This window comes from Halichoeres trimaculatus, unplaced genomic scaffold (genome assembly GCF_033239565.1).
Source record: "Halichoeres trimaculatus isolate MK-OKI-2021-1 unplaced genomic scaffold, fHalTri1.1 fHalTri1_scaffold_22, whole genome shotgun sequence".
Taxonomy (NCBI): Eukaryota; Metazoa; Chordata; class Actinopteri; order Labriformes; family Labridae; genus Halichoeres; species Halichoeres trimaculatus.
Window position 1 is genome coordinate 2,115,608 of NW_027437200.1, and position 14,410 is coordinate 2,130,017.

The following is a 14,410-nucleotide window of genomic DNA, read 5'->3' on the forward strand; positions in this document are numbered from 1 at the left end:
TTGTTGACATACTGTTTTTCCAGCAAATTGGATTTCCACAAGAGGATCCACCAGGTTCTTCCTGTTGCTGTCGAATCCAAAAACCTGCCTCATCCCATCCATAAAGGCGTCGTCCACTGCAGACAGAAGCCAGGAAGACATTTTAATATCTGCATTTCTAATCAGACATCAAATGACAAACATAGATCAGAGGCTAACTTTGGGGCAGGTCTTCAGCTCGGAAGATCCTCAAAGTGAAAGTGGCTCCTCTCAGAGACAGACCGGCTGGTCTCAGCAGGTTTCCTTCAATGTCTTCTTTCTCCTCCACACAGTCACGTTTATCAGCCTGAAAGATGCAGATTATCAAGACGATACGAAGTGTGAGAACTCTAGTTCTATTGTCGGAAATTCAAGATTGAAAAGGGGAAGAAGACTCTACAGGAACTTTCTGTACCAAGAACTAAGAGGAACTTCTTCAACACTGTTCAGACTCAAACTCACCGGTGGTTCATCTCCAGCTGCCAACACCAACAAGCTGACCTTGAGGTAACCTTTGACCCCAGCTGACAGATCGTCAGGGTCACACAGCAGCAGCCATTTCCTCAAGAAACAATGTCCTAAAGAGGGTCGAGGGCCACATGTTCAGAAGCTTCAAAGTGACCACATCAAGAAGAACAAGGCACAAAAAAACTGGTTTCTAGATTTGGTTTTAGTAATCATGGACTCACTGTGCTCATTGTAGACAGTGCCGACGTCTAACTGCAGAAAACAAACATCAACATTCAAACATCTTTGTCTGTGTGTGTGTGACTGAATCTGTCTGCACAGCCAAAAGACTCAGAAGTTTACCTTGAATTCACCGATCACGGCATCAGTCCTTAGCGAGCGAGAGTCACACACCTGTCCATCAACAAGGTTTCAGATTAAAAAGTGGCTTTCCTCCTTCTGAATCAGCTTTGATGGAGCTAAGAATGAGATCAAACTCACAGTGATGAAGATGGGCTCGTCGAACAGGTCTGATGGAGTCTCAAAGAAGTTCATGAAAAACGTCTGCGAAGGAGAAACGTGTCAGTTTAACTCTCAGAGGGAGAGAAATTTAAACGCCATCTTTGTAACGAGTACCTCGTCAAAGATTGGGTTGTTGCCTTTCTTGATGCGGGTCCTCCTTGTCTGTCCAGACACCGTGACTTTAACCACTGGTTTGATGTTGATGCCAGGCAGCTGTCGAGCTTCAATGATGCGCACTCGAACCTGGAAAGAATGAATGATAACACTTAAAACCAGGGCTGGAAGTAATGGATTACAAATACTTCAGTTACAGTAATTAAGTAGATTTTTTTGGTACTTTCATGCGTATTTTTTTTCAAGTGTGTGTTTTTGCTCATACTTAAGTACAATTTACACCATGTAATCTACTTCATTACTTTTGAATCATAAGTCTCCACTGAGTACGCCACCATCTCAATCAATATCCAAGCCTTCCATCTGCATACTGGAGCCAATAAGACAATGATGTTAAGAAAGGAAAATTCTGCAAACTCTGCAACAGATTTGATACTCGACAACTGCCTGTGTCTGTACCTGGAGATGTTTTTCAATGCACAGAGAGAGAAAAAGAGACAGCCTCCAGATTCATCAGTTTTCCTGGGAGCTTTCCATAATTTCCGGAGATGTTGAATGAGCTGTTATCAAGCCTGCGTGTTGGCATAAGTTAACTGGGAAATCAATATCTCACTCTCTGTATCAATCAATAAGTCAATCCATCTTTAGACTTTTGTGTCTGGGAAAGTTTATGATGTTAATGGGAGTATTCTTGCTGTCAAACCCTTTAAACGCACGCCATTGGAGCATCGTGGAAACGGCAAGGGGGTCTCATGACCGGCTACAGATTTTTCTGCAACGCTGGCAACATTTTTTTCTAGCTGAGACACTGAGTGTGCGTGTGTGAATGCATAACCATTTTTACACACATACCGAATACAGAATTTAGATTGTGTAGAGAAGAAGATTTTTTTCCAGTGATCCCAAACTAGTTCACTTTTGTGACTTAAAACAGCAACATATCTGCAAAGCTTAACCAAATCCACCACTCAGTCATAGGATGCTAAACAATCAAACATGAGCTCAGATTGTTTCCCTGATTGAATGAGTTTTTTTTTTAAAAATGTGTTTTTTCCTTTGGTGCTAATGACAGAGATGTGATGTTGTAATGTTTGTGTAATGTAATGTGTGATAGTTTACTGATCTCTACAGAGGAAACATCATCACAGATTGATCAATACCATGACATCACTCTGACAGCAACATCTCCTCAAATCAGTCTGAATGTCTGCTACTGACAACGCAATAAAACATCCCTCATTAAAGAGTAATTAATACTCTGAAGTATTATGTTAACACCAGTACTTTTACTTGTAGTTGAGTACAGTTTAGTCAATGTACTTGAGTTCAAAGTTTTAGTACTCTTTCCAGCTCTACTTAATACAGTCATAGATGGCTTTGTTTGCTTTGACTCCAGTGGAGTACACCAAAATGACCACACTGTGGCACTGTGAGCATGGACACAAAGCAGTATAAATGGTCTGCCACTTCTTTGTTCCCTGTCAGGTTGAGAGTGATGGGCTCTGAGCTCCTATTCCTGGTGAGGATTTAACAAGGCCACATATTTGGAAACCGTCGCTTCACTAAAAGGCAACTTCTTAACACACCAAAGAATTGGTTTTCAGTTCATGTCTATATTTATGTTTATGAATATTCTGCAAGGTTTTCAAGCTCAGATGGTGTTTTCCCAGTGCTTTTGTGGACAATGTTATGGGTTTCAAGTCCTCTTCCTGTGATTTAGAGCAAAAAATAGAGCCTGCATGTTCCTGATGAACTACATTTGGAAAACACAGCATGCAAAAGTAACAGGAGGATCCCCAGTTTTGTCTAAATAAGGGTTTCATTATGGCTGAAAGGTCACCTTTAGTTACATTGTGCTTTCATCCTAAAATGGAATCTGAGATAAATGTAAATTTAACCAAAGTTAACCAAGTTTTAGGAGAAACAGTCCACATGTCTTTTTCCTAATCCACACCCTTTCCTCATTATTCGATCTGCAACAAGACAGGTGATAACAAAGATCTAGATCTCAGCCTCCACTTTGACATCTATCTGTTGGCTCTAATGTCTTAACTCAAAGCACAAAGATGAGGTCTGTCATACTGGAAAGGTTGCTCTTTGTTAATCTGGGAACTGGCAAAGAGATGCAGCTGAGACCAAAGCCTCGCCACCCATCAACCACCTTAACCCCTTACCTCTGCACATTTCTGCATGACTCTGAGCCTTCAAGCTGATTTTTTTACTGTGAACCATCAAGTAGACACACCTGGACTTGCACAAACCTGTAAGTCCTGAGGTTTGTTGGGCAGTGGTTTAGGCTGACTACTGCCCCCTCTCCTCCTCTTCCTCAGACCTCCATGGGTGTTGTAGTTTGGTGGCGAACGTTTTGGTGTCTGAGCAGCGGGGGACTCATGACCCGAAGGCCCTTGAGGACCAACGATAACCATGGAGCGTCCATCATCCTGGACCTGGTCCTCAGGCGGCTCCACCATTATCATACTCTCTGTGTCCTCCTCGCCCAGAGTGTCCAGAGAAATCACTGCACGGAAACAGAGAGTGGATGAAGATCATACTTTGACATCACAGTAGGCTGTGGGTTCATTTATTCCTCTGGAGGGTGTAGGAGGTATTACTTGTGACGGTGTCCAGCTCCACACTGGGGTTGTTGTGTGGTGGAGTCTCAGGCGGGTGAGGAGGCTGAAAGATTGGAGCCAATCCTGGAGGAGGGATGTAGGAAACCTGCAGGGTCAGCGTGGCCTGACAGGAGAAGAGGGCAAACCAAAGATGACACATCAGTCTTTAGGATTAAGACTTTGAGAGTCCAGAGACCTTTTCTTTCATAACCAGAGAGACATCACTCAGATCCACTCTGACACCGAGAGGAAGACTTTGTTTTGGGTTCAGGAAGCAAGGATCTTAAACTGAACCTTCTTCCATTTGATGCTAAAAATGGGCTCCAGGTGTGCCTTTGAAGATGTGTAAATCTGGAGCCTGGAGGATTATCTGTCAGGTTTTAATACTCATCTTTTTAGTTAACAACAGAGCTCCTGGAAATAATAGATTCTGATTGGTCAAACCCCTGTTTTGCAAGAAACTGTCCAATCTTGTACGTTCAACCAATCTGACAGGTTTCCAACTTATTTAGAAGATTTTTAATTTTACCCCTTCCTGTTGACACTGTGTCAAAAACAAGACCTCTACAGCTGATCTGTGCTTGACTTCCAGCACTGGGAATAACAGCATTAGTAACGCCATTGGTTTTTCCTGTAAGGAGTAATCCAATAATTACTATTTCAAACGTTATAATGCCGTCACTGTTACTTAATTAGGCGCATTACAATGTATCCAACCTGGCTCTCTCAGCCAAGCACAAGAGAGGAGCTGCAAATAAAATGTGGGGAAAAGTGTCAGACACACAACTAATGATGAGAACAACCATGTTGAGACGTCTTTAACAAAGAGCTGATGCTAAAGTCAACTTTTCAGCAACAAATATCACACAGCTTCCTGTGTGTGTCTGTGTGACCTGCAGTCAGAGAGGATCTCCTGCAGCGTCTTTGGATCAAACCAACTCCTGGGGGGGGGGGGGGGCTTTTTGAGGTTTAAATACAAGGCACAAGTAGACAACTTGATTTGACTTGAAAAAATATCAGAGTTGACAGAAACAGACTTGAAAATAAGGGGTTAATCTGGAGAAATTACAAGTGAAGAGTGGAGCAGGAGACAGGGTTAAAAAGCAGGAGAGTCCCTCCTAAATCAGAAGAGTTGGCAGGTTTATCTGACCTGGATCACTCAGCCAGACTCAGGACAGGAGCTGCAGATTTAACATGAGCAAACACTGAGCGCTCTGTAGGTTAAAACTGGAGTTTTCAGGATGGGCGTTAACAGACGCCACTTCAACGTCAGAGATGGAAAAAGCAAAAACAGACATGAACATTAAGTCTCTGAGCAAAACCTGCTCAAAAACTGAATTCTTTAGCAAAATTAAAGGTTTTCAAAAACTAACACAAGAATTACTTTCCCTGGTAACTAACTACATGTATGAAGGAGTAATTCAGTTACTTTTTAATGACTTTTTGGGGAAAATAATGAGCAACTATAACTAATCACTTTTTTTTTTAAGAAATGGCCAACACTGCTGACCTCTGATGCACAGATTCTTGTGACCAGCAGTGGTGTGCAGACAGATGTCCTGATTTACTAAAGAAGAAATTTTAGGACTCATGTCAACACTCACCAGCAGCGTGAGAGGCGTGGTGATTATTCTAGCTCAGGAAGGTCTTTTTCTATTTCTGGACTCCTGGCAGGAAACTCCGAGTGATTTATGATTTGTCATTGGTCCGTGATACAATGAGACTAAATTAATCTCTGCTCATGCTCACCCCTGTGTTGTTCCTCTTGGTGTCCAGCAGGGAGATGGTGAAGGAGGCAGCCAGGTTGGGAGAGTTGAGGACGTCTCTGAGAGCCAGCCGGGTTTCCCCCAGAAACCTGAAGCAACACAGTCACACTAAAATGTCTTCAGCTGTAAACAAGTATGCAGAAGATGAGCTGATAGAAAATAAAGATCAAGCACTGAGTACCTGTTTCTCCCCATTTTCTCATGGTCTTTGACCACACAGTGCAGCTCTGCTCCAGGGTCCAGAGGGATCCCCTTCAGGTCCCACTCAAAACCCTGACAGGGTGGGATACAACAGGTGTGGAGAGTTAAAGACAGCACTGAGATTGGATATTATGAGAAGAAAACATGGTCAAAAACCTGAGTCAGCTACCACAATGGAAAAAATCAAGCAGCAGCTTTTGTGGCTTGATTTCCAGCGGCATCAGTCCCTGCACTGTAAAATGGGATTATTCTCGTGGTATTCTTGTGGTAATGTGTGACTGAAAAAAAGATGCTTTTTTTGCTCTTGAAGCAGAGTTTCCAGTGGTATCTCACTCTTTTTTAATTAAAGTTTTCTTGCCTGTGGTCCTAACAGTCAAATCCTAGAGCTGAGGATCACTGTCAGGACTCTTCTGCGTTTTGTATCATAATTTCCACATACCTTGGCCCCTCCAAGCTGTTCAGTAAAGCTACAGTTTTCAAGCTTTTACCCAGAATACCTTTGTGATTTGTAACCTCAGAGTTGTCACCGTGAAGGGGGGTACAGTGGATATGAGAGCCTTTAAGCAACAGCCTTTGAGTTCAGACCCAGAATGCCTTTATGAATCACAATCTCTTGTCACAGCAGGTAAAGACGATACATCACAGATATGAGACTCTACTCCACAGTGATACGCTCAGTGTGTGATTTCTGACTGTCAGAGCCACATGGCATAGGTGTACTGTCTACAACCCATGATATGGACCTGAGGCATCATGTACAAAAAGGCAAACACACAAAAACGTGTGTTGTTTTTAACAGCAGAGTTCAGATGTATCAAGAGTAAAATGACCGTGGAAATGTGCGGTGCCTTACACCGATTCTACAGCTGTTGATCCTATGGTGACACTAGCTGTGTTTCCATTACACCTAGAATTGCGCAAAACATTAAAACATCAATAAAAAATTTGAAATGGAAACGGCACATTTTCGAAAAAAAACTCTCAAATTTCGATGAAAACTTTTTATGATCTCATGAGATGGTTTTTCAGAAGTTTCGATATTGAAGTTTCTCGCAAAAGTGCAATGGAAACACCCTTTTTGCAAAAATATCACGGTGTTATAACAACGCACCTCCCACACCTCTTTGTATGTGTCCACTGCCACACAAACGGACTCTGGCAGGACTGCTGTGAGCAGGCCAGAGAGCAGCAGGAGGGAGGGACATAGGTCTATGTGCATGAGTGAGAGTCAGTGTTGCCAACATAGCGATTTAGCTATAGCTACTTCTGGTGCTGAGAAGTTGGCAACACTGGTGAGAGTATGGGAGCTGGAGTATGAGTATGATCCTCATTTAGTGTTTTGTTCATGCCTGTTTTGAGTTAGCGTGATCACGGCTGACAGTTTGAGCAGTGAATAAAAACACTAATGTGCAAGAATCGGCGTCATCATGAGTGCAACGTCCGGACGGACTTCATGTTTTACTTTACTCAAGTTGTGCGCATTTCTGGTAGTAATGAAAACACCAGCAAGGCGCAATTGTTCTTTATCGAAACTTCAGAAATATTGCTTTTATTTTGCGAAAAAGTGTAATGGAAACCCAGCTACTCAGAGGTGATGCTGGGAAGCAGTTCACAACTCTAACAAGCCCATGAGTCAGCAGTTACATTAGTGGATATTAAAGCAAAGTGTCGAAAAAAAAAAGTGTTAAAACAGTGACTACTTTATCAGATTGAGAGGGTACTGTAAATGGAGGAATAAGACGAGAGCGCGTGTTCAGAGACAGAGGACCATGATGACCATGAAGGTAATCCAGACAACAAGCTGGCACTGTGTGGGGTGGGTGGCTTCTTGGTGAGTCAATTTATTCCTGTAATTGCCTAAATATTAATCCCTGTGATACGCATTGAGCGTGTACACCCCAAATCCTATCCTGCCTTCACAGCATCAATACTCAGAGGTTAGAGATTTGGGGCTCTAGGGCTCTAATTTCGTGGCGCAGCGCAGGGGGCGCAAGCCTGGCACAGCCTGGGCAGTGCTAATTTCGTGCTGCGCACCGCCGTGCACTGCCAATTTGACAATTTGGTAGACCGTCTGCGCAGAGATGGGTGTGACGGCGCGCCAGGGGGAGTTGACGGCGCACCAGGGGGAGGTGTCAGCAGATTCATGTTGGCGCAGTGACAATTTTGTGCCAAAAAAGTGCGCTGAAAGCTCGCCAGCTCCAACCTGGTCTATTCTCCGTGCAAAGCGGAGCGCACCCTCCGCAGCTGTAATTTGGTGACAGGCGCACATGTGGGCACATGTCAACAAAGCCTCAGAGGCAGGTTTCCAGAGTGTCAGGGACATTTTAATGCAGTAAACAATCACAGCAATCACTATTTAATGTAACTGTCTGAACCAGCATATACATTTATATCTATATTAACTGTCCCGTCACATCTGATGTCAGATTAAAGCCGTTTGTCATAATGGAAAATTAACCTGACGGCAGTTGGAAGTTTGATGCACATCTTACAATTAAACAATAAACAGCCTTAACATCTGAAACTGAGTATATATCTGGTTCTCTCATTTCATTTAATTCAAAGAAAAGAGGGAGAGAAAAGACGAAGAAAAAAGAGACAAAATAAATGTATGTCACTCAGGATTTATCCGGAGACACCGGGAGAGTATACAGTCTACCAAATTGTCAAATTGGCAGCACACGGCGGTGCGCCGCACGAAATTAGCACTGCGCAGGCTTGCGCCAGGTTTGCGCCCCCTGCGCCGCACCACATTATTAGAGCCCTTAATGTTTTTTGCTGACTAAACTAAAGCTTAAGATCTTTATTTTTATTTATTGAGGTTTTTTCTTTTTTTTACTTTTATACTTTTAAGGGGACAGTGGATAGGGCAGGAAACAGGGTCAGAGGACGAAGTGACAGGCCACAGAGGCTACAGACTGGATTTGAACCAAGGCTGCTCACTCCAGGGCAAACCTGAAAGAATGTGACCTAGACCACTACTACCACAGAACTTTCTCATTCACACCTTTTGTGTTTGATATTAGCCCACTGTACATGGGTTCAAAAATCCTATTTACAATCAGATTGAAAGGTCAATCAGACTTAAAATGTCTTGTGTAAACACCTTAGCCAATCTGATCCACCCAGATCTGATTGTATTTTGTTGGGTCGGATTGTAGAAGGTTGTCTACTCCAATTGATAATCCAAGCCATGCTTAATGCAAACGGCTAATGGAGCAGGTTGGGTTGATAGATTGTTCAGTCTGCGCATGCACTCCCCAGTACGTAAGAGGCAAGTAAGTGAAGTATGTAAGCACGTGAGTGACGTACGCAGAGCAACACGTGGCCAAATGAAAACAAACATGGCAAACAAACAGAAAAACTGGACACAATAAGCATCCCCAACAAAACACAATGTGGATCCATCTTTCCAGAGGTAAACAGAAAGCAGGAAGTGCACCTCTTCTTCTCTTACACATTTACAGGTAGTGGCAGAGTGACATAACGCACAGTTAAAAAAAAAAATATATAATCAGATTTAGCTAGGGCCATGTACACGCGGATTGAACGTGGATCTCTTTACTTAAACTTCGTATTTACTGATCAAATCAGATTCAGTTAACCGATCGATCTCAGTCAGACTGAGGATAACTACCCATGTCAACAGGGCTTCAGATGCTGGAGGACAGCTTGCCAAAAAAAGCACATTTTTGTGTTCCTCAACTTCAGCTAGTAACACCTCCAATTCGCCTTTCATGAAATTCTTTGTTTTTTATCTCAGTCATTCTTTTTTATTTTTCTACTGTGCAGAGAAATCTCAGATGTAGAACTCATTTACATATGGTTTGCATATTAAATGTGCTCTTAATTCCGTGCTGACTGGGATGAACAAAGGAAATGTGCTTGTATTCATGCTTGCCCACAGATTCATACATCTGAGAATATTTGAGAGTAGGATGTTTTCTGGATTTGAGCGTTCGCCAAGTTTCAGTAGGAAATCCACACAAGTCTTTGTACTTGAAGCCTATGACACAAACTCTTTCTGTGCGGATTAGATTTCGGACGTCAAATAACAACCTGGAGCAGTGAAGTAAACAAACAAAGATATGGACAAGAATGTAAGGTTAAGATCCCTGAACATTTTAGTAGAGTCAAATAAATTTATTATTTCAAATGACTACCAGAAGAAGTTAAGATGACTAACAAGTCTAACTCATCAAAACCAAGACAAGGGTTGACACAAGACATCTAATTTAATCAAGATAACTTTTGTTGGTGTCAGATCAATAATTTGTATTTTTTGATCTAACATAAAGTTTTAAAACAGCCCTTTTCATATTTTTTATGTTCAACAGGTTACAGAGTGTGTTTGTGACCTCAGCCCATTTATTGTGATTAAATCTGTAAGTCATTTCAATCATTTGTCTAAAGATCCCCGAGCAGCAGAATTTAGTGTCCAGAAGGCAAATAGCAGGGCAGTCTGTTCCCTGATACAGCTCCACTTCAGGAAGATAAAACAGACACCTAGAGATTCAGGCCTTCTCGATGGTTCAGTGCAACTAATACCCACCAGGAGAAACAAGAGAATCTTCAACCTTTCAGAATAAAGGTTTCAGATTTGGAAAAGTCCATTCAGTCTGGTTTTGGGGGGTATTTGATGCAGTACATTTCCTGTGGTTCTCTGCAAGGTGAATACTGAATCTGAGGTAGTGCACAGGACGTACCTCATTCCAGACAGGGTTGGGATTATTCTTGATGACCTTGGTCTTCTTCTTTGAGCCTGTTGGCGACAGAGAAGCAAGAAGATTTTAGGATTAACAGAGTTTAATCCCTACCCTTTTTTTCCAAGAGCATCAATGCCCTTCGGGAGGAAACGAAAAAGGTTACAAACACAATATGTTGGTACGTTACACGGGACAACCACTCCGCCTCTCTGACAAACACCCACTGCACATCCATGTTTGTGTTATCTCTCTGTAACTTCCTGCAACATGGTGTTCAGAGCTCTGATTTCCTGTCTGCTGGGCACTCTCAAGGAAGTTTGATGTTGGACTGACCAATAAGCTGCCAGGATTCACAGTTAGTGCTCCAAGAGCTCTGGAAATAGCCACAAAGCTGTGATGTGATGTGAGTAATCGGGGAGGGACAGCGATCATGGTTGCTGTTTGGTTTTGGTTGAAAAAGAGGAACAGAAGCAGACGTGGACTAAGATGTTCTTTCCAGATGAAAGGAAGCAGAGACAATGACCATTGTCCAGTTTGAGAGGACTCTCTTTAATTTCCAGGGATTAACACAGGGACAGACCCAGAGATAGACAGGAGTTATATCTGTGCTCTAAGCTAATCTCAGAGAGGGAAAATCTGGTCAACATAAACACATCTGTTGATAGGACCGCTTGGTTTTGGAGGTATTTGATCAATGGCCAGTTAAATACTGAGCTGAGGGTGGTGCTAAATGGTGTTGAGTCCCAGAAAGTCCCAACATTTAACAGTTCCTCAAAGGAGGACCCCAGTGTTCCCAGACCCAGTGTGTGTGAGTTATCCTTTGAAGTGTCACACAGTCAGTCACTGTTTTTTTTTTTTGTTTTGTTTTTTTAAATTAATACTTTGTCCATTTCTCTACAATCCATTTTTGGATATCGGGTCAAATTTGACCTAAAACAGTGTGTAAGGGTTAAGTGTATTTTGGGTCTACTTTGGGGTCTCCTCCCTGTCAGACTCACATGGAAAACCACCAAAAAGCACAACACGTCTGAACAGGCCACTCTCCATGTGAAGAAGTCGGCAGCGCTATTTGAGCTCACTCTGAGTGTTTTAGCTCAAATCCAACTGTCTCTGAGGCAGAGCCCATCCATCCATCCATCCATCCATCCTTCAGGCTAAAGTTCCTGCCTTCATGAAACGGGGGAAAGCCACCCAGAGCATGATGATGATCATCCTCAGACCTGTACCAAACCCCTTTCCTGCCACTCTTGTGCTGTAAGCTCATGAGCCTGAGCTTGTAGAGGACCATGCTCAGGTGCAGCACTCAGAGGATGGAAAGGGACATAAACGAGGAGGTAAACTACCCGTTCAAGCTATTTAAACACAAAACCACAGGATCTGCACAATGGACTTGCCTTCCCCTGCACTGACGGATTATTTCACACAACTGCTGGCTTGTTTGGATCCATACTTCATGCATTCTTATTGTGCAAGCACAGAAACACACACACAAACACACACATTCTTTCTCTCCAAACACACACCCAGTTTTCTTTCCTGTTTTCTCCACAGTCATCACCCAATGTGAGAAAACACGCAAACACCCAGACACATACCTACGTAAGTGTACCTCCGCTCCTGGAAGATTTCTTAAAAAACACCTCCACCCTTCCACAGAGGGGTCAAGAGGGTACTTTGTGTGTGTGTGTGTGTGTGTGTGTGTGTGTGTGTGTGTGTGTGTGTGTGTGTGTGTGTGTGTGTGTGTGTGTGTGTGTGTGTGTGCGCGCGCTGAAATCTGAGCTTAGCATCCCTGAGACAGGACATGGCACAGCCTTGACTTCCTGGTTGCCGTTGCTTGGCACAGTTTCTGTCATGAGCCCAGAATAGAAGGAGCTGTGACCCACAGGGCTGTGAAACACGCACGGAGAGCTATGTTTAGACACACACTGTGGGTGTTGGTGTGTATGACTTTATGGGAAGGAATTAACTTATGACGGGTTATTTTATACAAGTTAAAAGTTTGAAGCTGAGAATGTGCAAAAGTTTAAAACCTGGTGCCCTGTTCCTGAGCACTGGATCTATTGACTGTAAAGAAGACTTTAGGGGTGTCAGTGAGCTGCTTTTCCCTTTCTCAAAGATCAGCAGAATCCCTGATATATTCCAAAAACATATTTATATTTCCAGGATAATTGATTTGACCTGAAATGCAAAACAAACCCACTCTTAAAGATCGTACATTCTGCCATTTAACTACAGTCATTATAGTGTGATGTGATCACACACCAACACCACGCTTTTGCAGAGCCAAATGTGTAACCACTATGGAGTAGTGGTGGCACAACTTGGTCCCTGTGCAGTTGCAGCATGCAAGAGCTTTAAGTGGCGTCACCGATTGTTTTTGTCGTGGCCATGCAGGGAACACGGACACCAACAACCATCAAGGTGTCAAACTCGTTTTTAAAGAGGGCCACTCTAGCATAATGGTTGTCCTCAGAGGACCAGATGTAACTATAAAATAGTATAAAATGTAGCTAAATGTCACTAAATGAAATGTCAAATAAATGCAGCTACTGCTTCAAAAATGCACCCTCTGAAAAAGACTTTGCAGCGCGGGAAATATCTTTAGCAACATTAAAGCTAGCTTTCACTGCCTACAAGGTTGTTTTTGGTTGTGGCTTTCTTGAACACATCCTGCTGCAATTGCAGTTAGTATTTTAAATCTTGCTCTATTTGTTGTTTTTCTTGAAGGCTCACTTTGGCATATTTAACTCAGTGTTTGGTTTCAAAATTCTTACATAGATTGTAATCTTTGACAACTGCCACGGCCTCATAACACAAAAGACATACAGTGTTTCTCCTTGGAGCACAAACATGTATTGGCCGCCCCATCTTTCTTGAAACAGCCTTCATCTGTATCAACTTTTCTCTACCCGGACATTTTGGGATCATTGTTTTATTTCTCAACTCCACTAGTTCGTAAAATGGTACTGATGTAAAAACACTAGTGGCGGGATGCCGTCACTTCATGGGTAACATAATCAGTAGGTATTATGGGAAACGTAGTTAACGGTCAATGCACCCTTTTGTCTTATCTCTTATAAGACAATCAGACCTTTTAAGCTCTCACTGGCCACATAAAAAGGTGTGGCGGGTCACATCTGGCCTGTGGGCCTTTAGTTTGTCACATGTGGTCTAGGTAATTTAGGAACCAGGAAAAAGTTGGACCCCAACCTCTGCTCATGGTCTCATTTGTTAGATAAAAGGTTTTTCTCGCTAAATGTTGCCAAGTGACATTTTCCAAACCTTGGATCAATTTTTGGTTCATAACATTTCTGGTAATTCAGATGTCTTTGGAAGCCGTTATGTAAGAACTGCACCTGAGTGTGCTTGCAAGATCGGATAGCACAGAACCAGGACAAAGTGGTCCGATTTTATTTCTGGTTTTAACGGTAACAACACTTCTGGCTCCAATAAAAACACACTGTGTGGATATCCGGCAATCAGCACACCAAACACTCATGCCAACACCTCTGATCACACCTGACTCTGGGCCCAAAATTTAACGCAAACACTTGGAAGTATTGGTCATATGGTTGAAACTCCAAATAACTCCATATGACCGTGTGTGTGAAGCATGTTTTTTCATTGGATGGACACTGAGCACAGAAGAAGTCTGCTTTCCAGCATGTTGTGTGTGTGTGTGTGTGTGTGTGTGTGTGTGTGTGTGTGTGTGTGTGTGTGTGTGTGTGTGTGTGTGTGTGTGTGTGTGTGTGTGTGTTGTGATGGCACCAGGAAACCGAGTCAGGACAAAGGCAGGAAGTGAACAGCAGAGCTCACCTCATTAAGAAGGCGGACACTGACTCATGACCAGTACAACAATAAGGTGATGGAAAACAGAGCAGGTAGCCAAGTCACCTTCACCTCCTGCTGTTTGGAGGAGGTGAAGGTGAGCATGAGGAGGCTTCCAGCAAGCTCACTCACTCACTGATGACATGCAGTGTAACATAAGTAATTCACTGTCAACCTGAGGTCTGAGTGAAAGAGT

The 14,410-nt window shown here is 42.9% G+C and overlaps 1 protein-coding gene across 2 annotated transcripts in view; it reads right to left on the bottom strand.

The window, feature by feature from the left end:
* The window catches only part of dysf (dysferlin, limb girdle muscular dystrophy 2B (autosomal recessive)), a 123,399-nt gene that overhangs the window by 91,907 nt on the left and 17,082 nt on the right, over nucleotides 1–14,410 (bottom strand). For both annotated transcript variants that reach the window (XM_074699247.1, XM_074699246.1), the window contains exons 2-13: nucleotides 10,387–10,442; nucleotides 5,661–5,752; nucleotides 5,463–5,568; nucleotides 3,714–3,837; nucleotides 3,363–3,619; nucleotides 1,102–1,230; nucleotides 967–1,029; nucleotides 829–879; nucleotides 708–738; nucleotides 481–596; nucleotides 199–325; nucleotides 13–116 (exon numbers count right to left, since the gene is read on the bottom strand). In XM_074699247.1, coding sequence (XP_074555348.1) covers nucleotides 13–116; nucleotides 199–325; nucleotides 481–596; nucleotides 708–738; nucleotides 829–879; nucleotides 967–1,029; nucleotides 1,102–1,230; nucleotides 3,363–3,619; nucleotides 3,714–3,837; nucleotides 5,463–5,568; nucleotides 5,661–5,752; nucleotides 10,387–10,442 — 1,256 coding nt within the window. The remainder of the gene's footprint in view (nucleotides 1–12; nucleotides 117–198; nucleotides 326–480; nucleotides 597–707; nucleotides 739–828; nucleotides 880–966; nucleotides 1,030–1,101; nucleotides 1,231–3,362; nucleotides 3,620–3,713; nucleotides 3,838–5,462; nucleotides 5,569–5,660; nucleotides 5,753–10,386; nucleotides 10,443–14,410) is intronic.